At 40.2% G+C, this 27,422-nt stretch overlaps 1 protein-coding gene and 1 long non-coding RNA gene across 2 annotated transcripts in view; one reads left to right on the top strand and one right to left on the bottom strand.

Moving 5' to 3' along the window:
• Window positions 1-45: 45 nt before the first annotated feature.
• Window positions 46-25,741, top strand: LOC120512816. The gene is made up of 4 exons (XR_005630130.1): window positions 46-2,047; window positions 18,225-18,292; window positions 18,406-20,633; window positions 24,180-25,741. It is a non-coding gene; the product is annotated as an uncharacterized LOC120512816 (long non-coding RNA).
• ROS1 (ROS proto-oncogene 1, receptor tyrosine kinase) overlaps window positions 11,019-27,422 on the bottom strand; it is a 70,233-nt gene continuing 53,829 nt past the window's right edge. The window contains exons 43-44 of the mRNA XM_039731552.1: window positions 22,257-22,420; window positions 11,019-12,179 (exon numbers count right to left, since the gene is read on the bottom strand). Of these exons, the coding sequence (XP_039587486.1) occupies window positions 12,034-12,179; window positions 22,257-22,420 (310 nt within the window). The 3' untranslated portion in view covers window positions 11,019-12,033. The remainder of the gene's footprint in view (window positions 12,180-22,256; window positions 22,421-27,422) is intronic.

Raw genomic sequence — 27,422 nt, 5'->3', positions numbered from 1 at the left:
AAAAGAGCTGAAAATATTTTCTTGAGTAAATAAATACAAAAGAAAAGAAAATATGAGATAATTTTAGATTATGGTGTGGCTGTAAGATTGGTTAAATTAAGGGAGCTGCTTCATATTTCTTCGGCTAAAATAGGGGACTGTAGCATATAGAACTTCTACTGAAGTGATAAATTAAAATGTTACTACCAGGTGATGAATAATGAATGAAACAGGGCAGAAATGGCACTTACTCTATACCTAAAAGCTGACTTTTTTATAGACAAAACATCTGATCCCAATACTATCGTGCTTTTGGGCTTTTTCTCTTTTGTTTTTTTTTTTTTCCTTATGTAATGTCTTTGAAGCTGAGAAATTTTAAAGTAAATAGTAGGAAATTCTTAACATTACCCCCTGATACTGAGAGAAGCAGTACAAAATGAACTTTTGTGCTGCGATCAGAGATTTTGCTTTCCAACCTCTCACAAAATTCGGCATAATGCTCACTGTTTGTCAGGAATAACACAAACTTGCTTCTCCTAGGTTTGGTGATAACTCAATATCTGGGAAAGAATAGGAATCCTAACAGAAAGATTTTGACAAAGCAGTGTGAGTACGCACTGTGAGAAGCTGACCAGGAACACCTCCAGCCAGAGTTTAGCAAATGGCAGGGGGGACTTGCAGTGATTCCCTCAGCCAGACAAACTCATGGGCATTTTTCTCAGAACCTACAAATAGCCAGAGCCCAGACAAGCTGCAAAGGGCAAGGGAGTGACCCCAGAATTTACATTATTTGTTAAACCAAAAGCATTCCAAGGTGTTTATCAAGGAAGAAGGCACTAGCTTTTTGCAGCAGAAAAGTAATTAAAAACACTGTTTGACTTCAGAAGCTTAAAGTTAGCATGGTCAATTTGTGAGCATTTTCCTGAGGACTTTCTCAGTCCTCAGGAAGTTTGGGGGTTTTTTTGGGGTTTTTTTTGTTTGTTTTTTTTTTTTTTGTTTGTTTGTTTGTTTTGGTTTTGGTTTTGGTTTTTTTTTTTGTTTTTGTTTTGGTTTGGTTTGGTTTTTTTTTAAGACAATCTGGGTCTATGATTGGTCATGCTTCACCACAATTATCTCTTTTTTTCTTTCTTTTTTTCTCCCCTCTTCTCTGCAATTCTTAATAAGTAGGGCTGAGTGATGCAGCCCAAACACATTTTGAAATATTCATGTAAACATAAATGAGTCATTTGCTAAATTGGCATTTACAATTAATTTTTGACTGTGAATATATTCAAGCACAAGAATTTATGCAATGAATCCATGGATATTGGTTTTGGCAGTTGTTCTGTGGGTATATTTTTTACTGCTTTATCATGAAAACATCTAAACACAAAAGCCAATGGAGTGGCTCAAGGTGCTAAAAGTATAAACAACTTTTTAAAAATGGTCCTTCTCTGGATGGACTGTAGCCTGAAAGCACACATGCCCTGTTTTGGCTAATCCTTGCAGTTTTGCTCACTCTGTGTTATTCTGACTCCTGAAGGATGACCAGCCTTTAAGGCTTGGGCATTATCTTTGCAGGACTGGGGCCACAGCTCCTAATGCAGTAACAGTGCACGTGACCTCCGTGCCATTTCTCAAGTCTGTTTTATTCCTCTTTGCATCATAGGTCATTACTCCCTTAGTCATGAATGCTTGTAGAAAATCTGGAATTACAAAAGAAACCCTTCTTAGATGTTACGTAAATATTACCTGTCACATGCTTGTCACACACTGAAGGGGATGTGAGTCCCCATCTCTGCAGCCTGGACAGCAGATCCTCCTGAATGTCCCTTTCTGAATGTCATGCACCACACCATGCTCTCGAGCTGCCCACCTGACAAACAGACTAGCCCAGCTGGGACGGACAAACAGACACAAACAGCTTCAGACCCATTCGTGCAGAGTCCAGTGAATGAGGCAGAGGGACAGCATCTGCTGCAGAGCATGGCAGTGCTGGACATAGCAAGGATATTTACTGCTGCCCAAAAGCAAGAGTGTCCTCTCCACAAGGAGTTTCCAAAATGAGCTCTGGATGTATTCACCACAGGTATTTATTTCTCTTTCTGAAAATAGCTGAAAATTAGCAAAGCATGAAGGAATATACTGTTTTGATGATCTCTGAGGTTAAAAGTGATCTGTCAAGGGAAGGATGGAGGTGGGGGTAGAGCATGGTATTTGTGTGTGCAGTCTCCACTTTATTTTAATGAGATGTCTTTGCTTCAGTACGGCTGCAGTCACAAGAATGAAGCATGAAACTCTTAAATGCATATGTGTGCTTTTACATTGTCTAATGTTGGAGAGCTTTAGGGTAGTGTTGCTTATTTCTTACCTACTTTTCCAGCTTGTTTGCCATAGGATCCTCCAGCAGAGGAGGAGGAAGGAGGAAGGGAGAGGACAGAGGGTGGAAGAGAGGTTGAATAATCCCTTTTACATCCCCTAGACAGTGTGCTGCTGCCTCTGGGGTAATGTATCTGCCCTGTCTCCTCCTTGGGTCAGGAGCTGCCGACTCTTCTCGCCTTCCCTTTGAAGTCATATTTAGGCTCACAAGACAAGCTCTAGCTAGGGCTTAAATGTTGGGCCCTTCTTGGAAGGGAGGAAAATGCTGCTGGTGTCTTTGGATGCAGCAGCGTTCTCTAACTGACAGTTGCTGTGCATCTTTTTCTGGGCAAGTGTTGTAATTACCGTGCCCTTTTGATTACAGAAGGATGAGCCAGCTCCTGTGGAGGATTGTAGTGTCCTGGCTGTCTTCCCGGGCCTGCCACCCAGAGGAACAGTTGCAGCAGGGAAAGGAGAGAGTCCTATAGTTATTTTCAGGAGTGAGACATTGATTTTGTATGCTAGGCAATTTTGCATAGGGAAATGCAAGTAGAAGATAATTTTTATAAATAAGGAAGAGAGGAAAAAGAAGACAAAGGAAAAAGAAAAAGAAAAAGAAAAAGAAAAAGAAAAAAAAGAAAAGTTTTCCTTCAGTCACTTCCCAAGCTTTGGGACTACAGCCTAGGAAGCATGATTTTAATTTAGTTGCCAGCAAGGTAACGCTATTATCTAATCTGAATGTAATGACAAGTGACTTAGCCTGGGTTTTTCATGTCCATTTCTAGTCTTAAAGGAGGAGTTACTTTTGCAGTGCACCTTCTACTGGCTCTTTAGCCAGGTACAACCCAGGAAAAATGTGCCTCAAAGCTGTAAGTGCAAATGGTAGCAGAGAGGCCCTTAGGTGCTATGTTGCATCCTTCTTCCCCTGCCCTTTCTGCATCAGGCCCCCTCAAGAGATAGGGAAGGTGCTGGAAGAGCCCGTTCAGGAGTGCAGGAGTGCAGGGATGCAGAGAGTACAAATGCAGATGTGCAGGTGTGCAGGGTGCAAGACTGTAGGAGTGTAAGAGTGCAGAGATGCAGGGTGCAGGTGTGCAGGGTACAGGAGTGTAGGAGTGCAGGTGTGCAGGGGTGCAGAAGTGCAGGGGTGCAGAGGTACAGGAGCACTGGGCTGCAGGATGCAGGTGTGCACTCTCCTGGGCCCCAGTCCCATGCATGGGCACTTCCACTTGTCATGCTCGGCTGCAGCCCACAAAAGCACAGGCTGGCCAAGGACGGGAGCATTTCTTTAGGTATGTGCCAGTTGCTTATTCATTCATGGTAAAGGCAGGATGAACACCTGGCAGGAGTGCTGTCATATTAGGAGATGTAATAGCACATTGGATATTACTGAGGGTACTCCACCTCCCTGTGGCATGGCACATTTCTTTCTGCCCTACCTGGCCTGGGTACAGCTGCAAGTTGCCCCTCCTCCCTCATCATACTCACCCCAACTTCTCCACTTCTCCTCTCCTCGACTTCTGTCCTCAGCCTGGATCCTGCATCCCAGTTCCTCTCTGTTCTCCTGTCTCACCCAGGCTTTTTCCTCCTGCACTTAGTACTCTGGCTCCACACCACAGCAGCAAGGAGCAAAGAAACAGCGTTAGGGGGGACACAAACTTTCCTGCCAATGTTGTTTGCATGGAGTCAGTATTTACATGATAAACAGAATTGAACAAACACAGGCCTTTTCAGGAAGAACCAGTGCATTGGTCTCAGTGCTGCACCAAACCTCTGAGGCAGGAATCAATTCCTAACCCCTGATTTTGATCCAGTGGAACAACTTTTTTTTCCAGAAGCTGGGTCCTAAAGAACTGTGACAGCCCCAGTTACACACAGACACAAATGATTATTCTCTCTTGACAGACCTACACAGCTCCCTCCTTGTATTTAACTGCAGTCCAAGTGAGCTGGATCAGGAAAGAGACACTTGATAGCTGCTGTTTCCGTGGTTGAAATATTTGTGAAGTTAGCGCATAATCTGAAAGCAGAAGCTAATAAATTATAGGGTGCTAATTGGGGCCGGAGTGGAGCCGTCAATCATATTATCCTAAACACACAGAGACCCTCATAACCTAAAAAGGCAAGAAAGCCTCCAGGAACAGCTCCCAGTTGTCACTAGCCATGACCTCCACTTCAGTGAGTGCACAGAGAGTCAAGGCAGAGAGTTTATTCTGCTAAGAAAATGCAAATCCTGTATTTAAGACAGCACTTTTATTTGATTTTGTTTACACTCTTTGGGAGTCTATTTCCAAGAGAATGCTATTATTTTCCTTTGCTGCTTAACTTGACCCTTCTGCCATTAAAAAAAAAAAAAAAAAGTAGATCAGGTAAGAATTTACAATTTTTATATTTGTTTAGTCCTTGGAGTAACAGTCACAAGACAATTCACAGTCCAACCTCCTTGCACATAAGCTTGTTTTTTAAGGGCCATCCTATAACTCGTATATCTTTTATTGCTTCCCATGCCCCAGTAACATATATTCCACTTAAGACCTGCAGGACTCTGTGATCTGAGCCAAAACACAACTGTGCAAACATGGTAACTGTAGGGTGTTTGCAGCAATAGTCACTTTGTCACTACTTATTCTTATACTGCTTCCATCAAGATTGAGTATTTTACTCGTAAGATAAAACTGAATCAAAGAATTCTAAAGAGATTTTTAGTGACACTTTTACCCATACATTTATCTCTGTTTGTACATAGGTAGGCATTCCCGAAAGCATTCCCTGAAGAAAAGATCTGAATGGATCAGATCACCTTGAGGGCCATCACGCAGGGCAGTTGGGGGATCAGGCTCAGGCTTACAAAAGGCAGGTCTTGCTTGACTGATCTCCTTCTATAGCAAGATGTCCTACTTAGTGGATGAGGAAAAGGCTGTGGATGTTGTTTATCTGGGTCAATAAAGTCTTTTACACCGTTCCCCACAGCATTCTCCTGAAGAATTTGGCTGCTCATGGCTTGGCCAGGGTTTTACCCAGCTCACTGCGTAAAAAGCTCCTGCATGGCTGGGTCCAGAGAGCAGTGGTCTGTGGGGTTACATCCAGCGGTCACAAGTGCTGTGCCCCAAGCTCAGTACTGGGTCCAGTCCTGTTTAATATCTTTTTTGTTGATATGGAGGAGGAAATTGAGTGTTGCTTCAGTCACTTGGCAGGCAATACCAAGCTGGGCAGGAATGTTGACTGCTGTAGGACAGGAAGGCTTTGCAGAGGGACCTGGACAGGCCGGATCCATGGGCTAAGGCCAGTGGGATGAGGTTCAACAAGGCCAAGTGTCATGCCCTGCCCTTGGGTCACAACAACCCCAGGCAGCGTTACAGGTTGGGGGAAGAGTGGCCGGAAAACTGACTGGAGGAAAAGGACCTGGGAGTGCTGGTTGGCATCCAACTGAACATGATCCAGCTGTGCCCAGGTGGCCAAGAAGGCCAATGGCATCCTGGCTTGTGTCAGAAATTGTGTGGCCAGCAGCACCAGGGAAGGGATTGTCCCTCTGTACCCAGCACTGGTGAGGCCACACTTGGAATCATACATCCAGTTCTGGGCCCCTCACGACAAGAAGGACATTGGAGTGCTGGAGCATGACCAGAGAAGGGTAACAGAGCTGGTGAAGGGTCTGGAGCACAAGTCTTATAAGGAGCAGCTGAGAGAGATGGGATTGCTTAGACTGGAGAAAAGGAGACTCAGAGGAGACTTTATCACTCTCTACAACTGCCTGAAAGGAAGCTGTAGTGAAGTGCCAGGCAACAAGTGGCAGGACAAGGGGACGTATCTTCAAGCTGTGCAAAGGGAGGTTCAGGTTGGATATTAGGAAGAATTTCTTCATGGAAAGGGTTGTCAAGCAACAGATTGCTGTGGTGGCAGAGTCACTGTCCCTAAAAGAGCCCAAGAAATGACCGGACACGGTACTTAGTGCTATGGTTTAGTTGACAAAGTGGTGATTGGTCAAAAGTTGGACTCCATGATCTTGGAGATCATTTCCAACCTTGATTCTGTGAATCTGTGAAAGTCATCAGAGCTGGTGAAGGGTCTTCAGCACAAATCTTACGTAGAGCAGCTGAGGCAACTGAGGTTATTTAGCCTGGAGGAAAGGAGGCTCAAGAGTAACTTTATCACGCTCCATGACTACCTGAAAGGAGGTTGTAAGAAGGTGATCTGTCTCTTCTCCTAAGTTACAAGTGACAGAATGAGAGGAAACATCCTCAAATTGCACCAGGGGAGGTTTACGTTGAGTTTTATGGGATGTCTCTCCTCAAAAAAGGCTGTCGAGCATTGGAACAGGCTGCCCAGGGAAATGATGGAGTCACCAACCCTGGATGTATTTAAAAGACTTGTAAATGTGGTGCTTAGGGACATGGTCTGCTGGTGCATTTGGAAGTGCTGGATTGATGGCTGAACTCAATGATCTTAGAAGTCTTTTCCAACCTAAATGATTCTATTCTATTCCAGAAAGAAAATCCAGCTATGTCAACAGAATTACAAAAGGAATTAATATCCAGACAGGGAGTGGTTATTTTACAACTCCGTTCATAAGTGAAAGATAGAAGGCAGCGATGAACATCCTCCAAACTGAAGATGTCATACAAAGAAGTTAACACATCATAAAAAGGTTATTTATACAGCAGTATCAGTTATGTCAGTAGCAATAACAACGATATTTTGGCATCTTCACTTGGCTTTGATACCCTGGATTTCTGGCTATTTTTTAGAGTTAAAACATAATAATAGTTAGAGTTGCTAAATGTCATTATAAATAGAGCCGTGGTTGTTTGAAAAATCCAGCTGATTTGCAAGCTTCTGCAACTAGAAGTGCATGTGTAATGAAAGTTTTCAAGAACGAATTAAATGAAAGTGAATTAGAATCTTTTAACCATTAACAGATCTGCCAGAGCTATTTTACAGACATTTTTTCTGCAACATCCTTTTTCAGGTCTAGCTGAATTAATACCAGCTTTGTGTAGAAAGAGGTAAATTTGAATCTAAAGCTTGCTTTCACCATTAAAATGCATAGTCCTAAACCCAGATTAAAGAGGATCAATTTCACCTGGTTATGCTCAGTAAAGCCACACCTGAGTACTCAAATCATTACAGACAGCATGCCACAGATGGCAAAGAAAATTTTTTTAAAAGAGGAAATAACCTGGAGACATTAGTCAATTCAAATAAATAGTTAAACTTTCTTTGCTGAAAACCATCATGCAAGGGTGCAGTGACTGTGCTGTCAGGATATTTGTGCCCTTCTATACAAGTGGTGAGAAGCAAATTTTGAGGGACATTGTGATCCAGAGGGTGTTACTAGGCTCTGTTATCTAGGGTACCAGGAAAGCTGAGGAACAACAACTTTAGTCTCAGGGCAGGAGCCAGGCTTGAGATTCTCAGACAAGTTAGGCTGAGGTGAATTTAGTCCTGATTTTCTTGTCCTCACCACTTATGAGTTTCTGCAGGTAACAAAGACTAACAGAAAAATCTTGTGTTAGCAGTGTAGCTATACAACCTTCTGCTTTTCTGGTGGTCATTTTTGTTTCCCAAATCCTGTGATGATGCCATTGAATAAATGACAGTAAAGTTTCTCGGAGAAGATGAGACCTGAATGTTAAATATATAAAAGGCAAAGAAATAGTCTTGACACCCCAAGTTTTTGTCCAACATGATAAAACCAAGGATGTCTTTTGCCTTTCATATCTCAACAAATAATCCTTTCAAGCTGTATAAATTTTCCCTTCAGATATCTTGACAGCCACATTCCCATAGCTTATGTCACTGGGCACTCCCTCTGTGGCACATGGGAATCAGAGAATGATCCTGCTAGAGCCTGGCATATCTCTCAGCTACATGGACATTTCCATAATTTTATCTTTGATTTAATAAGAACCCCATATTCTTGTCATAAAAAAATATTTTTCTTTCATAGTGTCCTGATCATGGATCCCAAATAGAAAACATGAGGTACATGGGTTTAGGACAGCTCTGGTCATCAGTATGAACCAGCTCAAAAGCTCTTGCAATCAACCCTGAAAAACAGAAATGCATTGATTGCTGGGTGCTACCATCTGCTGTAGACCTGAAAAGAGAAGACTTAGATCTGATGCCACTGAAAATGCTGCCTTAATAAATCAGTAACCTCTGCCATGGCCCTTCACACTTACAAAATAATTTGCAAATATTAATTAATCACCACAGCATTTGTGTTGGGTTGTAGGAAATTCTAATCATAGGCAGAGGTAGAATATTTTCCACTCATTCATATGCACATCAAGTCTGTAGACAAACCAGCTACAAACACATGATATATCCATGTCATCGAAACTCAGCTCCGAGTTCAACCATGGCCTTTTGGGACTCCAGCACTAGTGGGTTGTGTCTGTGGCATCATGTGTGCAGTGTGCTCACCATTGTTGCTCAGTATTTTTGCTGGCATCAAGGAGCACCAAAGAGCCTGAGACAGGAACTGGCTATGGCCCAGAGACTCACGTGGGGCATCTCCTGGTCCATGCCTGGGAGCACATATCTCTTCTGCCCAGCAGCTTAGAGACTGTACTGGGTTGGAGTTTATTCACAGCATCTCATCTTGTGTTGTATTTTAGACTTGCAACCAAAACAATACTGATAGCACAGTAATATTTTAGTTATTGCTGGAAAGTGCCTGTACAGAATCAAAGCCTTCTCTGCTTCTCACTCTGTGCCCCATCCCCAGTGAATAGACTGAGGGTGCACAAGACATTGGGAGGGGACACAACCAGGCAGACGACTCAAATTGACCAAAGAGATATTCCATGCCATGAAATGTCATGCTCAGCAATAAAATGGAGGAGACTTAAAGAGATTAGTGCTCCTTTTGTTAGGAACTGGCTGGGCACAGGTCTACCTGTCTCAGGATAAATTTAAGCTAAACACCTGGAGACAGATTTTATACTGCTTAATATATCTAACCTGATTTACAGCAGCTGAAAACTGGATCCACATGCCTCATACTACCTTTTCCTTTAAATTATGTTAGCACCTTTAAATCCATCCATACTTATTTAAAATCTGTATCCATGGAAGTCAAGACATTTGAACTCAAGGGTTTCTTGACTCTTTCCCTTGATCTGTGATAGGAGGAGGTAAAAAACAGAGGCTAACACAGGCAAGGTAGTACCCATTTCCCTGCCCAAAAGAGAATGTGTTTAAGAGGTCTTTCATTCTCATTCCTAGTCTGTCAAAAAGCAGCATGAAAACTGCCATCAGACTATCTGCTGAAAGGCAAGAGGTGACCCCCTGATAGTGACTAAGTGTTGCTGACAAAGACGTGAATAATCAAGAGGAGTTTGAATGAGGAGAGGAAGCAACAACTCAATAATATAGAGAAGGTAAAATCATGAAGATGTGTTAGGAGAAGGGTGATACAGAAGTATGAGGGATGAAGAAACTCTCTTCAAGTAGAATCATCGGTGGATGCATGGGTGGAGGCTAAGTTTGCCTGCATCAAATTCAGCTTTACCGTAACTCAATGGAATAGTTGCATTTGTATACTTACCTCTCTAAGGCAGGAAAATGAGGGAGGGACAATGGAGTTTTGGCCAGTGTATGGTTAGGGCCATGCTCAGAGCTCACACTGTATCACTGAGCATGACTCAGATGACTGCTGTTACTGGGAAGGGTAGGTATTATGTCTTGCACTGAATTCAACAAGTGTGAATTCACCAGAAATTTGCATCAATAAGTTAATTTTTTATCCTGTCCAATACATTTTTCATACTATCAGGTACAAAAGGCATAGATAGCTGGTCAGTATCCTAAGATTTCATTTATTGGCAGAATATTAAACTTGACACTTCTTTCTCATCCTGCTGTGCTAATTTTTTCATTAAAACTAGGTTTGCCTTGCAACACTTACAAAATGTGAGCACAAGAATTACTTTCCCCTTTTTCCTTCTGTACTGCTTTGTGTATTTGTGACTGCTTCAAGACCTGGAGGACATTACTCCAGGTCTCTGACTGCTCTCTGTCCCTGATGCTCATCTTTTCCACTAACCCAGTTTACACATTGGTTAGGCTCTTCCATTATTCTTTTTTAACGCAGACCTACACAAAACCAAATTGACTTGGGATATCACATCACAGGTGCTCATGAGGCCTGTGAAAGGTATTGTACTTGACAAAATTTTGGGAGGATTGAAGGTTTCTCCTGTTAAAGAAAAAGCTATTGTACAGAGTCCTGTTGTTCAAAACCTTTGTCTGTGACTTGCTGACTGAACAGTGTTCTTGACTTAAGTCAAACTATGCACACCGAACACAATCAGATGTGGTGACTACAGAAGAGGGATCCTCCTGGTTTCTGGCCAGCACATGCCATAGGTTAGCAAACGTTAGTAATTTTTAAATTACTGAAATGGAAGGAATCACTGTACAACCAATCAAGCAGCACTCGAAGAGGAAGGAAACATAATACAGTATTTATTTGTTTATCCATTGCTCACGGTCTGGTGAGCATAGCGAAGTGTTGCAGTTGTATTTATTAGCAAATCTGTCATTTACACTGATTTGCAGATGAAGAAAAATATTTATATAATGCTTGAAAGAGCTTTTTCAGGGACTTTGAAGAATCCAAATTCAAAATTAGGAATTTCTATTTCATTTTAGTAAAATGTTGAGACTCTAAATTTTTTTTCATTTGTGTTGAATCTCTGTTTAAGAAACTTTTGAAATTTGATTGCAGTGAAGTTGCTTCTTACAAATGTATACATTCTGACATCAGATGGAACCTTTACTACTCTCCAGTGTGCCCCATTATAAAATATTTGCATAAAATTATAGCATGTTTCTAGCTTCCTGAAATATGTCAGTGAATAGCTCTGTATAATTTGCAAACTACTGCTCATGATGAAAGGTTAGAAAAAGCTTATTGCTGACTTTTATTCAATGATTAATTGTATGAAATTTTATTATATACTTTGAGTTGATCTCCAAATACTCCAAGGAAGATTACCTCCTTTCACCCAGTACGATAAAAAATAAACAAGGATGATGAACACTCAAAACGGAAAGGAGAAGAAATGTAAGAAAACAAGACTGTGCAGACTGTCAGATGGATGAATTGCTATGCAACTTAATATGCAAGATGATTGCAAACATTTGTTTAAATTTATTAGGGAAACAGACCACCTGCAGCAGTGGACAACCTGGTCACCCTTCTTCAGCTGCTTTCTGATTTGGAGTTTGGTATTTATGTTGTTTTCCTCAGCTTGTAAAATCCTGTTTGTGCACAGTGAAGCTAGACTTCAACTGTTTGGTTTTATTCACAAACAAGATGGTCTGTTCTTTAAAGCAGCATACCAGTACTCCCTTTTTGGAAGGGCTTTCTTGTGGCTGAGGCATATGTGAGTGCATAAACTTAATACCAGAGTAAAATCCCTTACTGTCTGATACAAGTTTTTGTGCTTTAAACTATCTCTTGTGAAGCACCCAAACCATGACATATAGAAAATCAAAGGCTATGTAATTGCTGTCTTATTCTGATACACACCATTCAGCACCTTGTTATGTTTTCAGGTAGTTTTATTAAAGAATTGATTGGCGTTTGTTTGGTTTTTTTTTCAGACACCTCTGTAAGTATGATGATATGCAGAATATTTTCCTTGGATTATGTCTTCTTTGAAGAGATTTTTCTTTTTCCTTCAGTCTCTTAAACAGTGGTAACCAGACTTAACTAATTTCAGCAGAATTGATGCTTTCTTCATCTGGGTTACCTTCTTTAACTATTACCAAATAATTTAAGCCCTCTTGATTCCTTGTTTCCATTAGTGTGGCTGAAAGAATGCTGTCTGAATCTGCACATGGGATATCATTATCTGCATTAAAAGAAAAAAAAAGAAAGAGAAAACAAAAGAGAAACATATTTTAAACAATAAAAGAAAAAAAAAAAGAAAATACGACAACCCAGTAATACACATGTAGTATTAGAAAGCAAACAAAACCAGACAGCTGCTGGAAAAAGTTGGTCTAGTGACCTCATAAGAATGATGATTCAAATTTATTTTCTGCTATTGTCTGTATGGACCAGAGCTTTAGGTAAATCACTTAGGAAGGGCTGCTTATCAGTATTCATACCTCCAGAGGCAGCAATACTGTCATGAATGCATGACTTGCTTCTTTTTCTTGTAAAGAAGCATAAAGCAAAAGTGATTTGAATCTGAACCTTTGTAGAAACCCTGCTAATAATACTGCTAAAGAGTTCTGTAACATTAGCAGTTTTCTATCTACAAAATCATTATATACTGTCTCTCTAGAGAACTAGTCTAGACTTCTGTCTCTCTAGTATTCTGCTCTTCCAGAAGCTTAAACTTGGCAATCCACTGTGTTTTTCACGTTTTAAAAAACTTTCCATTTTTCCCTAATTTGATGCAGTTCGCATCTACATAGTTGCTTGAGATTTATTGCAGAGGATATAAGTTTTTTTAAATATTAAAATTGTTAAATAAGTGCTCAATTTATAAGTGCTACAATTTTTTGCATTTATTTTTGTAATGTGTACCTTCTTTTATTGCATTAAAATAACGTAATAAAAGACATTATTTTACTTCATAACTGAAAAATTAAGCATGTGACATTTAGGGTTATCTGTTCAAAGGAATCACAAGCATTGTGCCATTCCACCAGGCAACACAAAATTTATTATGTCACTATAATCACACATCTCCCCAAGCTATAAAGTCAGAAATTTGTTCCACATGCTAGAGCCCATTAGGATAGGAAATATTATCAGGAAAAGCCTGAAAGAGAAATTTGATTTTAGAAACCTGTTAGCAAGATGGGGTTTGGGACACAGAGCAAACTGTGGTCACATGCCACAGTGACTGACAGCAATGAGAAATCATTTGATACTCACTTTGTCAGTTCAGGGCTATTATGGCCATATTTAGTAATTCAGTTCCAACTAAGCCTTTACTAACCAGCTCAGCTCTTCTTTGTAATTGTTTTTTTGTTTAATTTAATGGCAACCTTCAGGGACAAGTTGCTTTGGAAAAGGCACACAGGCAAATGCTGAGGGGACGTTTGCGGCAAACTCTTAAGAGGGAAACCTTAAAATAAGGACCCAAGTAAAACTGGGTATTTACAGACCAGACATATGCCGGCTGACCTGCCTAAGTATAGAACACTAGAGGAGCATTCAGATTTGTTTCCTGTATAAGTATCTGGAACTGATGAGGTGATGTTTACACAAATGTGAGTATGAGGTCACTGAGATATTTTTACCAGATATATAGATACATTACTAATTCTTTCCCCAACAGGTCTGAAGAACTAGAGAATATATAAAATTTTATAATCCTTTTTCAGCTTATGCACCACTGTGTTTCTCATTACAGAAAAAAAGAGCTAAAAAATCAGACACCTTGCCTTGGTTTTACTTTTTGAGCTGTGGGAATGCAATAAGGAAGAAATACTATTTTTGCAGAATATTCTTATCATATCCAATGATGGAGGAAGAACATAATATTGATGACCTTTCTCCTATGACATGACATGTGTAAGATGCATTGCCACTTTGACTGTGACATTTTTGAGTGTAAGTGCCCTTTCCTTCACTGTTGAGTCATCCCTTAGTGCAGTATTCAACGCTGATGAAAGTTTAGCACCATTCTGCTGTACAAGGCAAAGCTACACAAGGATGACGTACCATGCTTGACTGTTATGTAACTCAGCAAAGCAAGCAAATTAATTTTGTTCATTTAGTTGGAGCAGAAGAATGGATGGAGACACAAAATACTAAAAATGAGCGATTGAAGAAAAAATTCATGATATGTTGTGAAATTCCCCCAGAAATGTGAGGACTAGAAGCACCACCAGCACCCTGGGAAGCCGTAAGTCAATTCAGAGAATTCTGAATAATCTTTGGAAGGGCCTCCCAAAAAATGTTAAGAAATTGAAGGAAGATAGAGAGAAACTGGAGTGGAGAGGCAGGTCAGTATATTTATAAGATATCATTATTTTCTTTTCAGTTTTAACATCGCTAAAATTAGTTGATTGATGTACAGTCATGCTGGGTTATACGTGAGTAAATGCAGGATAAACCATGTGATGTGATCCCCTCAGATTTCACAAGCAAAGCTGGGCTGAGTCAACAAAACACCCCAAGAGGAGACGTCCAAGGAGCACCTTCATGAAATCTGAAGTCAAGTCAGAGAGTCAGCTCTACAGGCTTGAATTCTGAGGGGTTGTCTGCACTGTGAACTGCTGCAGAGTGTACAGTTACCCAGATTTGCTTTAAACAACCAACCTCAGGGCACGAGGCAGGCATGCTCTGTCAGTCCAGAGCTTTGTAGAGGCTGAGGAGTACCCCACTGAGAAGCAGGATCCCACTGAGCTCTGTGCTGTCCCAGGCTGCTTCCTACAGCTAAAATGGCGAGTTCAAAGCTCAGCATTGTACTTGCACAGACACGTCTCAGGTCCTAAATGCATGTGGCTTTGACCTTGCTGGACGCTTTTCCTAGTAGAGCTGCACTTAAAGCTTAAAGCCTGTGCTTAGAACTTGTGCATAAAGCACATCTGAGCCAAACTGCAGGTAAATTAATTACAACAACCTTTCTCCGGGGATAGGCAGAAGTTTACTCTGGAGAGCTCCACGTTAATTGACACACGAAAGAACGATGGCCTGACTCATACTGTAGAGGAATAGAGTTTGCTTGCTTAGCCTCCTCTGAGAAGACCAGCCCTGACCTGATAAAATCTGTGCTTTCCCCTTCCCCATCCCAGCACCTCAGCTGGCTGCTTCCTGTGGCAGGGCAGCCGCAGAGCTGAGCCGGGCCCTGGGTCCTGCCTCACGATCGCAGAGTGCCTGTCCTTGCCTGCTTGGTAAACTCTGGGGGCTCACAACATGTTTTGAAGTCCTGCCTGGAAGGGTGCAAATTTTTGTGATGTCTTGACAAGCAGACGAGGGGGTTTTGGTGTTTAAATTCAAGAAGGTGACAACATTTAAGAAGAGAAAGAATGTCAGTAGAAAAACTGATTGGTTGAGACTGAATAAACTGATCTAGAGATGCTGATCTTATATTACAGCTATTTCAGGGCCAGACCCTCAGCTAGCATAAATTAATGAAGTTCCATTGAAACCAGTGGAGTGTCACCAATTTACACCAGCTAAGTAGCCAGCCTGAGACGTTACTAATTCCGGGTGACATAATCCCATATGATGCTTAGCACCTTCAGTATGGTAAGGTATTTAGAAGTCCAGCCACATTTCCTGTTTCTCAGTAATACCCTCCTCTTTTTCTGGTACATACTCTGTCCTTTGTCACTGCTACACAACGTATGTGGCAATAAACAAGAGACTGGCTGACTTACTGGCATGGATGAAAGATATACCCCCCAGCAAACACACTGGAGAAAAACACCTGATGACATATCTTTGTTAAGGGTGAAAACGGTGGCTATTGAACCTTGACTTCTTTACCTCAGCCATGTTGGTTAGCTCAAGGAGACAGCTCCTGTGCAGAGAGTATTTTTCTGATACCTGACGGCCACCTGGAGCTGGAGGAGCTGTGTTTCAGTTTCTGCACATAGCCAGTAAGAATATAAATAGAACAAATATATATCCGTTTTAATACTCCACTCTGTATTATGTATCAGTGGAGATATATCTGTGTTTCCTGCCTAATGAAGCATATGATCTTGCATGGTTTGAGGGTGACTCACTGAGCTTTGCTATTCTGTCAGACACTAAAGGTGCTAAAAGTGAGAATTTTGTTCATCCTGCATTTCCACTGCATTAATCTGCTTAGTGCAGAAGCAGTGACTTTCTTTTTATTTTAATGTATTGTTTAGAGAACTGTGTACTTAAATCTTTGTAGTAGTAATTACAGATATAAACCTGCTGCTTACATAGTTTATTAAAATTTACAATAAAAAAGCACCAAAAAAACCCCAGTTCCACATTTGCTGCAATGCAGTAAGACTATACAAATAGGAAAGCACTTCCTTTCTCCAGGTTATAAAACAGGATTTATTTTACCAAGTTTTAACCACCCAGGTCTTACATGCCCAATTTAAGCTCCTTGCCTAGGCTGTCTTTACAGTCAACAGAGAAAGGAGGAATGAATCACTTTGTGGAGATGCTTAATCCACATCCTTGCTTTTACACATTAACATCCCCTGAATATGCCTACAAGTGTCTGGTGACTGTCAAACAGCCTAGACACCCAGTGTAAACACAGTTTTTATGTTTAGTTGTCTATTTCTATCCACATCTGCCTACACAAATATCAGCTCTTACAGTCTTACACCATCTGATTTTTTCCTTTGGTCTATGGAAAAGTGTTGGTGTGACTTCACTTGCAGCCTCATATGGCTCATGTGCACTCTCTGGAATCAAACACCATTTGTCTGGAGCACAAATAAGAAATGATTACACCACCAAGTTCCCCTTTTCTTGCATTGTCGTAGCCACTCACTCTTTTTTGGAAGCAGCCTTTTCTCTGACCTCTGCAGGTTTTGGGTCAGCCACTCACTAAGCTAAGTGAGGAAGAGGATTACTGAATTTCAGAAAAATACAAAGGAGACTAGATACAAGGTTCTAAAAATGTTGCTTATCAACACATCTGCTTTAGAGAAGCTTCCATTTGCTCAAGTGATTATTTTACATTCAGAGAGGTGTGTGGAGTAGTTTTTAAAAGTAGTTGTTTGGGTTTAGGAAAAGAAACTGATGACTCTTGCATGAGAAACAGAAAACTAGTACTCAGCCAGTACAGAGTGCACACATTTAATTAATTATGAAATCGTTGATTCTAGCTTTAATATCAAGTCCTCTCAGTGCAAAATTTTGCACAGAGATTTAAAAATATACAAACGATAGTTTTAGCAAGTACCTGAACTGCTGAAAAAATAAATACACTGGCTTTGGAAAGAAAAATGAAAAAAATAAACATTACTAAATTCTAACTCTTGTGTCTTGCCACATTTTTCAAGCAATATCTCCAGTTTAGGAATTTAAAAATCATGGTTTTGAGGGAAAATATGTTTCCTTTGAGTCTTTAGTCTTTTATCCTGGATTTTCTCCAACTGCCTGGCATCTCCTCTTGCCAGAGGAGCTTCTTTTTCTGAGCAATTGGACATCTTTTCCATATAGATCCAAAAGGCACTGTGAGGAGTAGCCCTGACAAGAATAGTCCTTCTAGGTCATAAAGGCAAGAAGTCTCTCCAGCTGCTTAATGCCCAGTTGTCTGATGTCAGGAAAGGCGTTTGCCAAATCAAACAGGTGTTTCCATCTGTAAGGGGCACTCACGGGACCTGAAAAGCTATAGTGCTGTCTTATATGTGCAAATGTAAAAACTGATGTCTGAAAATAGATGGTCCAGTTATTTTTACAGCAATGCAGGGCCATCCTTCTAGCATGCTGCCCTTCTTGGAACTGGGGGAAGAATGGACTAACTTTCAGCAATGAATGGGAATTCTGGTGACAGAGTCTGTGCTTAGGAAATTCCCATTAAATTCAAAACCCACTGGTGTCTCAGTCTTCTGGCTGGATAGTGTTGCCCTCACTCAAATAAATATTGTTAATGCTACTTTAAGCCCAAAATCAATGTCTTGGGAAAGCGTGTCAGAGCAAGAAGGAAAAACTCTACACTGGCAGACCCTGGTCCTGAGTTTCCTTCCCTCCCTTCAAATGCAGCAGTGCAGGAGGTGTTAGTATTGCTCAGGCGTGTTTATTGACACTTGATGTCTGCTTTAGAAGAGTAACTCTTGCAATAACACAGCATATGCTGCTTTTGCCATCCCCATGCTATCCTGCTAGCATGCTGTCCGCTAGCAGCCTGTCTGTATTGGTTTACCCACACTTGCCATCTCTGTGTCATACTGCACTGGCATTAAGGTTATTGAGAAAATCTAATGTTTTTCAGCCCTCCCACATATGAAAATCACCAACAGCATGCATGGACCTGCTAGAAGTGTGGCTACCCATGGGTAGGTAAGACTCAACAGAATTTGGAAGATGTATGATTCCCTGTAAGGCTAAGTATCTTAGCTATTTTGAGGCATGTAATTTCACTTTGCTTGACATTTGTCTCTTTCTTTTGAAAGTAGGTCACCTGGTGAGAGCAAGCATTTCTTGGCTGGAGGCTCGTGGCTGGAGTTTCATTACACACAAAGGCCAATGACCACGTAGCATTTTTGGAAAATATTGTCGAGGACAATCCATCATGGAACAGACTTTTGGATTATTTGGTTTGGTTATCATCTTTCTACTACTACTATGAACACAAGAAATACTTAGTCCCAGCTAGAAATGAATACAAATTTTAAAAATCACTAACTTATTATACAACATGTTACAGATTACAGTCTGAGACATATTCCATGCCCCAAACTGTTTTTGACAGGGTCATAGTGGAAAGCACATTTTAGTCTGGAAACTCAAGTAGAACCTGAATGGCCTTTTTTTGCTTAAATCAATCTCACTTCTGGACCCCACATCTTACTGAATTCCACTCCATGAGATTTACATGGCAGGCAGAAAAACTGTAAAATTAATTCAAAGCTGGAGAGCTATAGAAAATTGACGTGCATGTGACCTTGATCAGAAAATCCAGCAACAATAAGACATCATGAGGAATCTAGAGCTTCAATCAAGTAAACAGCATAACATTTTAATGGGCTTATTAAGACTGTGCTTGGGCAAAGAGGGAGTCAACCTACAAGTGAATTATGAATATACAGGAAAATAAGTGTGGCATTATACATGTAAAGAGCTAGTCAAGTGTTTAGTCTTTTAAATACATTTAAATGGAAGGATGATATGCAGATGAATAAAATTCAAGCCACCCTGTTTCCTGAAGGGTATTTTCAATATGGGAATAACCAAAGGAACCTGAGGAGAAGTTAAGAAGGGCTTTTGAGAACTGAAGCATGAAAACATTGAATGGAAGCATGAAAACAGTTAGTTTGTCTTCTCCTCCCAATGCAGATCCAGCAATAGGTCTGTGGCAACTGACCAGCTGCAGCTGGGCAGAACCTATGGAAAGTGGAGAATGAGAGGAAGCCAGAAGAGGGAACATGACAGCTGGTGGGGAAAGGTCCAAGGCTCAGGAAGAGAGTGTGCCAAGTAGAAGTTCTGACAGCCAAAGCTCTGCCTACTCTGAATTGCCCTGCTTACCACAGTGGCCAGATTTTACCAACTAAGGTGTTATGAACAGGTTTAATGGGGACTAATTTTAAAAGTGACTGCTGTCAACAGATTCTCTGACTAAAATTATATTACGGAGTACAGCGCTATTATTAAAACCACACTTAAAGTCCATTATACTACCATATTTTCTGCACTAAACTGATTTTTTTCCAATTTTTATCCTTCAAACTGACACTTTTATGGAAGCCTCAATCCATATTTTCCTTTGCAACTTAGTAATTTCTAAGAATGCATCTTTTGTTCCTGGCAAATAAACAAAACAATGGCCTTTTTTCTAGGACCTCTGCTGTGTGGCAGAACCTGAAATTTTGGCAAAATAATGTTTCTTACATTAACAATATGTATTTGTCATCCCAGTGAAAGTCATTATTACCTTAGATTGAGCAAGTCAACAGCTGGAGAAAGATCAGGCTTGTCTGACACATGCTAAGCAGAGACTTGCTCTGAAACTAAAACTTATTCATGTTACATCTGTGCCAGGTCTATTCCACCACAAACACGGTAACCAATCTTCCAGTCCCTTTCCCCAGTTCCAAGCAGCAGAAAGGTAGGTTTCATCAGAAATTTCAGCCCTGCTAAAGAGTTTGACAGACATTGATGTAATGCCACAAGAACTTCTTAACTCTGTAGTTTTCATGTCTCTGTTGCCTGTGGAGTTAGGGAGCACAAAGAAGAGATGTCTAAGTGAGGAAACCAAAGTAGCTCGGGAGTGGGTGCAGGCAATGGAATCAGTACAGCCCTGTGTCCAGTGGATGCTGTGCTCCTCTAGCCATCTGAAAATGAAACATCTGGTCTGAGATACTGTAGCTGAGATGTTGTATTTGGACACTATCTTGAGTAATGTGTTTGGGGGGACCCTGCTTGAGCAGGGATGTTGGACTGGGTGACTTCCAGTGGTCCCTTCCAGTCTCACCCACCCTGTGATTCTTTATGAAGCAAATTAAATATGGCAAGTCACCTGGATGCCAGCCATCATCAGTGAAGAGTAAGGCAAAAGGTGACCCCTTTCCTGCTGTGATACATGCCCAAAAAAACAGGACCTGTCACTTTCTGCTTCTGACTGCAGAGCTACCTAGAAGAGTATCCTAGATGAGGCTCCTAGCCTGTGGACAGCTGCATTTAGGTGAGATAAAGTCCATCCAAAATGTAAGGCCTATTAGCTTGGGCATAGTGCCTAATTAATTGGCTGTAGTCCTTTCCTGAGCTAATGCCAGGCTTACATTTGTGCCAGACTAAGTATCTCTTTCCTGAATGTCATTATTGAGAGCTAAGATACCCTTAAAGAAACTAAAGAATTACACTATATGCAAATTGTTTTTCATTATTTCATAAGGGTGCAAAATCAGCTGCTAAAAAGCATGAAATGATAAATTATCTGTGCTGGTCCCTTCATGTCTTTACAAAATTTTTTTGTCTTGAACAGGCTGGATTTGACATAAAGAGAAACTGCAATGGAAATAAACTGACATTTGTAAAGCTTCACCAAATGATAAAGATTAGCAAAATATCAAATTAAGTGACAATTCAACAATGCCAGGGAATGGAATATAGATAGTATCCTGAAGAAAAGTGTCTGTGTAGTTGTGTAATTGAGTACTGTGTCATTCCTGGAATGGATCGGGAAGTTTTTAGGAAAGCATGAAGTACTGAAGTATCAAAACTGTTTTTAAATCAGGTCGAGTTCAGTAACAATTTGTGAAGGGAAAAAAGAAAATCACAAAAAAATCACCTCCAAAAGGAAATCTTTAGATATTTTAGAAACAGTCAGGTTTGGTTTTTCTAGAATGGAAATTAGTTCTTTTACCATTCAATATTTTTCATTATAAAACCATAGCATGCAAACAGAATAAATGAAAAAAAAATAATCTGTGAAATGAAAGTGAAATATTTCAACTGATAAAAACTTTCTTTTTTGTAGAATTCAGATAACATTTTTTTACTAATATTGTTCATTTTTCTCAATATTTCGTTAGTCAAGAATTACTGCAGGATGTGATTAGATCACTATTCAGGCCCAGCCAGGATGTTAATTTCCATATTTAGATTATTTACATCCCAGTTGTACAGACAACTTCAAATTTAGCATTACCTTTTTTCTTAAACCATATCTTCACAACCTTAATAACGTTCTTATATAATTGAGCTGTCCTGTGTCCCATATCTTATGTATGTCTTCCCTAACATCACTTAGTTATTTGTTCACAGTGTGCAGAGAATAGGCAAGACCTGAATCGATCAGGGCTTGGGCTTGGATAGAGGCTACCTTACTGGGGTGCCTAAATGATGCCTCACTTGCAGGTCACTGCTAAACCAGTATTCCCAGAGGAGGTGCCTAATGGCCACGTTTAGCTCATGGAGAGGACATTGATGTTTGTGAAATTGTGACAGATTTTCACGTGGAAGCCTTCTAAGGCTCTCCTGGCTCTTCAAGGAAAGCAGGCATCTATTTTAGAGCAACAGGGTTGTGCACTACTAAGAACTCAGGTGCAAATTGGATGTCTCTGTGAGTCAGGCTTAATTACAGCCTCATCTGGGCCTTTTTGCTTGGTAATCTTACACATCCTTCGTCTAATTCATTGTACCTCCCAGACACAGCATGAACCTTTACAAGTTCAGTATGATAGCAGTAAATCTTTGCTGCTTCCATGAAACAGCCAGAGGATTTGAAGCAGTGACAAATGCAATGAAAAGCACTTTGCTTACAGGGCAGAGGCCACAAGAATAGCGAGTGCTGGCCCAGACTCACCTTCAAAAGCTTCATTGATGACTCCAGCTGATGCCTCTCTGTTTTCAGGGCAGCAGATGAAGGACAGTGGAGAGTGTCTTATCTCTTGCAGTTTGTCATGAATACAAGAGAAAGTAGGTCTATTGTGAGGTTCTTGGGACCAGCATCTTGTCATTAAATCACATCTGAAAAAAAAATTAAATGCAAACAAAAATGATGATAGGGTCATTCACCTCAACATTTACCATTAAACATCTGGGAAGCAAGTTTGGCCTGAAAACTTTCTGTGTGGTACAAAGATCATCACCAGCTGCTGAAGCAATGAAAAACAAATTAAAGATAAAATTAAGTTGAGAATAATTATTTTGAAACATTTTAATTTTTCGGAGGTGGATATTTTTCAGATTGGAAGCAGATATAACATTTTAAAAAATACACATTTACCATGGACATCTACTCTCCCTGAAGAAGTCAGGAATACTTTCTAAGAAAGCAGACAAGGAAGAAATTCTCTCACAGAACGAAAAAAAAAAAAAAAAAAATTAAAAAAAGGGAAGTGTAAAATCAGAAATTAACCTGAACTTTTTGACTTATTTAATCCTTCTTCATCTCAGGCTACCTCACATTCAGGATAAGTTCAAGGCAAACTCTCCAGCACAGGGAGAGTTAATTTCAACTTCTACCTCCAGATCAAAACAAATAGGAATAAGTTTTCCAAAGGCAAACATGGTAAGAATTTCCTCTGGGTACAGGGATTCTAGCCCACCTTGTACAATACTATCACTACCATTTAGTGGAAAATTTACCTCTTGTTTATCTAAATGATAGGGCTGGTTTTTATTCCTTGCTCAAGGTGAGTTTATGCTACACAAAACCAAATCCTACAAAAGCCAGGGAGAGACAGGCTGAAAACCAAAACACAGCCAACACCTGGACATGCTAAGTGTTGGGAGTGGAAAGGGGTCTCAGAGTCTCAAAACCAGAAAGCAGCCAGTGAAAGGCTGGTTCAGGAAGCTGCATCTGGAATGTGGAGCATTTACCTCTAAGCCTTAAGTTCAAACCCTCCCCTGACAAACATCTTCCCAGACCTGCTGCTATGTGATACCAGGCGTTAATCTGCTATGTGAAATGAATTGCCTTGCTCAGATCCTCGCTTATCCGTCTTAAAAAGATGACTGCTGTCCTTCACCACAACTGGGCATCTTAAAAAGCCCTTAGTGACAGCGGGGAGGAGTCACTTGGCTTCTGATTTTTCAATGGTCTTTTTCATTAAAATATTAGTATAAATTGTTTCAAAGCCACTTTTCATCAACCTGTATTCTTGTAGTTTTCAAGTTGAACAGAGTAACTATGGTTTTTTTCAAAATGATTCCATGAAATTTGAAAATCCATTTTAAGAAGTGGTATTGGCTTCCTAACACTGAATCACTTCATCTGCTTGCTTTCAGGTGTACCGGTTATTGATGACACTGGAAATATAGAATGAAAAGAACTGAATAGGTCTCAAAATAAGGTTAAATAACTGGTTTTCCTTCTGCTGCCAGCAAAGTGTCTGCCACACTGAATTCCAGCCTTGGATGCTGGAAGCCAAACCATCTTCTTTCTGGTCATGCTTGTTGGTAGGATATTCAGGCAAAAAACCATGAGTTTAAAAAGATGACTGCTGTCCTTCACCACAACTGGGCATCTTAAAAAGCCCTTAGTGACAGCTGGGAGGAGTCACTTGGTTTCTGGTTTTTCAATGGTATTTTTCATTAAAATATTAGTATAAATTGTTTCAAAGCCAATTTTCATCAACCTGTACTCTTGTGGTTTTCAAGCTGAACAGAGTAATTATGTTTTTTTTCAAAAAGATTCCATGAAATTTTGAAAATGCATTTTAAGAATCTAAAAAGTGGTATTGGCTTCCTAACACTCTGAATCACTTCATATGCTTGCTTTCAGGTGTACCGGTTATTGGTGACACTGGAAATATAGAAGAAAAAGAACTGAATAGGTATCAAAATAAGGTTAAATAACTGGGTTTCCTTCTGCTGCCAGCAAAGTGTCCGTCACACTGAATTCCAGCCTTGGATGTTGGAAGCCAAACCGTCTTTTTTTCTGGTCATGCTTGTTGGTAGGATATCCAGGCAAAAAAACCCACGAGTTCAGGTGCTGTGTTTCATCAGGTTTGCACTTGGGCTCTCATGAGCAGAGCCTTGTGGAAGAAACAGCCAACCACTGAGCAAGAAAGAAACAGGAAATGATACAGAAGTCATAGACTCATAGAATGTTTTGGTTGGAAGGGACCTTCAAGTATCATCGAGACCAACCCACCAGCCATGTGCAGGGACATCTTCCACTACATCAGGTTGCTCAAAGCCCCACCCAACCTGCCCTTGAACAGCTCCGGGGATGGGGTATCCACAGCTTCTCTGGGCAATATTTTCAGTGTTTCACCACCCTTGTTGTAAAATAATTCTTTCTTGTATACAATCTAAATTTACCCTCTTTTCATTTATGAAACAAGAACATCGCGAATGTGGAATATGATTTTTTTTGTTTGTTTGTTTCCTATGACCAATCTCTGCCTTTCTAAATAACTATTTTTATGGGACAATCTGCTTTATAAAGCCATTCAGTTTTGCTATAGAAAAAGGATATTAACTTCTGCCAAAACTGTAATTCAGTACTGTAATCTTCTCATTTTAATTATATTCCATGGTTTTATTTCCTAAATCAAATTACTTGGTGATTGGCTTGAAGTCTCAATACTGGTATTTTTCACTAAGTGTTTAATTCAGATAGGCTTTAGGTTTCTAATGGCAAAAACTTTCATGCTCTCTCAGAATATATCTGCAAATTTCACATGTACAGCTATTTGTGGCATGACATTTAGCTGTGACATCCAAAGTTTTAAGTCATATGGCACAAACTTTCATTAGCTCAGAAATGCATGAGTATGAGACCAGTCAAGAGGGAGAAAGGCAGCTTAACATGCCAAGATACATGTAAGTGACAGACTGAACATATACCTATATTTTTGGGGAGCCAAACATGGGCTAGCAAATAGTGCATCACTTCAGCATGAGAAAGAGACCCAGAGGATTACCCTATTCATGGGGAAAGCCTCTCAGGAAGAAATGAAAAATGACAGTTCCAAACACAACACTGGCTAAAGGTTTATGTTAGGTTCAAGAGGTAACCTTTACACTAGATGTACACCTAGAAACTCACACTTCACACCTATGTTTTATCTGGGGGCAACAACCAAATGTCCAACAGAGCTGCTTATGTGGGGCTGGTTAGAATTTGAGAGCCTGGAAAAGTAAAGAACTAATATTCAGTATTGGATATTGGAGGCAGAATGTGAACATTCCTGAAATTCACCATAGTGCATAGAAGCTACAAGCATTACCAATTCTTTTCTCACGTGAAATGGGAAATACAATTTATGTGTGGTTTTCTTAGAAAATGAGAAAATTTGTCATTATAAAAAAACCCCTGATTTCACCTAATGCATTCCCTACAAGCATTACCAATTCTTTTCTCACGTGAAATGGGAAATACAATTTATGTGTGGTTTTCTTAGAAAATGAGAAAATTTCTCATTATAAAAAACCCCTGATTTCACGTAATGCATTCTGCGCAAGGCCGTGTTCTCTCTCACTCTCTTAATCTCTCCAGGGGATCATTGCCAGAAACAAATAGCAAAAAGCTGCTAGTTACCAAATTAAAATTTCTTATCAAAGTTGCTTGTGTAAGTTTGCAGAGGACTGAGCGTTCCTGAAACTGCAATTTCAAGTCAGCAAATGTCCTGCTGCTTATACAAGTTCTCTATAGACTGTAATCCATGGCCTTTGAGGATTTGTTAAATTAGCTCAGTTCAGTCCAAACCTTGGCATTCTCTTGCATGCAAGCCTCATACCCACATGGCTGTGCCAGATGTGGATTTCTGACTGCAAATGTATTTACATTCATAGGTCTAATTTATGTTTCAATATATGTGTCTCATTTATACATCCCCAAGACCCTTTTTCAATTCTTTATCAAGATTTACCTAGCCACAGTTCTCTGGGGAAAACTAGTTCCTGGAGTAGCAACTTATGGAGGCAAGGGGAAGAATTTTTCTCCCCTTCCAAATAAAAAAACAAACAAACAACCCACTTCCTTCATGCTTTTATACCCTAAGGTTTCTGTGCCAGCCCTACTTGCACTTGCAGTGTAAGCCTATCACAGATTCCTAAACACTTCTCAGCTGAAGTACTTTGGCCTTTGAACTCTCTTCCTATCAGTGATGGTTTGTTTTGTCAAATGACAATGAGCAAGCCAAAGTGCTGAGGAGACAATTACTGACTGCTGATGTCCTGATGCAGGTTCAAAACCACGAGGAGGGAAGCAGGAATGTCAGGAATCCCGGCATGCCATTAATGACCTAGCAAAGCAGCAAAAAGCTGTTTATGCTACTGACAGAAGCTGCATGCAGGTGCTGAGTGTTCACCAAATGAGATAAAAGATGGTACAAGAGTCTAAGCTCATCAACTCTTTGGCTTTCAAAAACTACTATTAGGCACTGATCCTACAAGTTACAACAGGCAGACCTGTATGTAGGACCTATCTCCTGTGCAAAATTCAAGATCTGGGACCTTAAAAACTATTTCAAGCAAAGTTTTCTTGATTTTTTTTCTGAAGATTAGTCACTTATTTTAGGGCAATTTATGAGCCTTTGCTTAAGTTTGAATGTCAGACTAGTCCATGGATATAGCTGCCTCCTGTGCTTTTTTACTCACAGGACAGATGTCGGAAATTTTTTGAGGAAACCTTTCTCAGCAGAAAATATTGCAATTAAAATTTCTTTGGGCTTTCATTTGTTCTGTGACTTCCAGTTCACCCTCTGTTAATAAAGTAAAATTCTAATCTCTTCTGTTCTTCAGTTCCTCCAAGTGCTAAAGCTTGGTTTGGGGTTTTTCTGTGCTTTTTATTGCTAACATGGTATTTCAGCTATATCTACATAAATAATCACCTTCTCTTAAGCTCAGAACATGGTTACTAGTGTAAGATCTATCATGGAGGTATTGGCTTGCCAAACACAGAATTATTCTCAAGTCTTTTCCTCAGCCCTGGGAGAAAGAATTGTTCTCTGCCAGTAGCCTCTCCTATTTGTAGGACCAGTTGTCAAGTGCATTGCTGTGACTGCTTTTGCTGAGT

Source organism: Passer montanus, unplaced genomic scaffold (genome assembly GCF_014805655.1).
Source record: "Passer montanus isolate IOZ18808 unplaced genomic scaffold, ASM1480565v1 scaffold79, whole genome shotgun sequence".
Classification (NCBI taxonomy): domain Eukaryota; kingdom Metazoa; phylum Chordata; class Aves; order Passeriformes; family Passeridae; genus Passer; species Passer montanus.
This window is presented reverse-complemented; position numbering and strand designations above follow the sequence as displayed.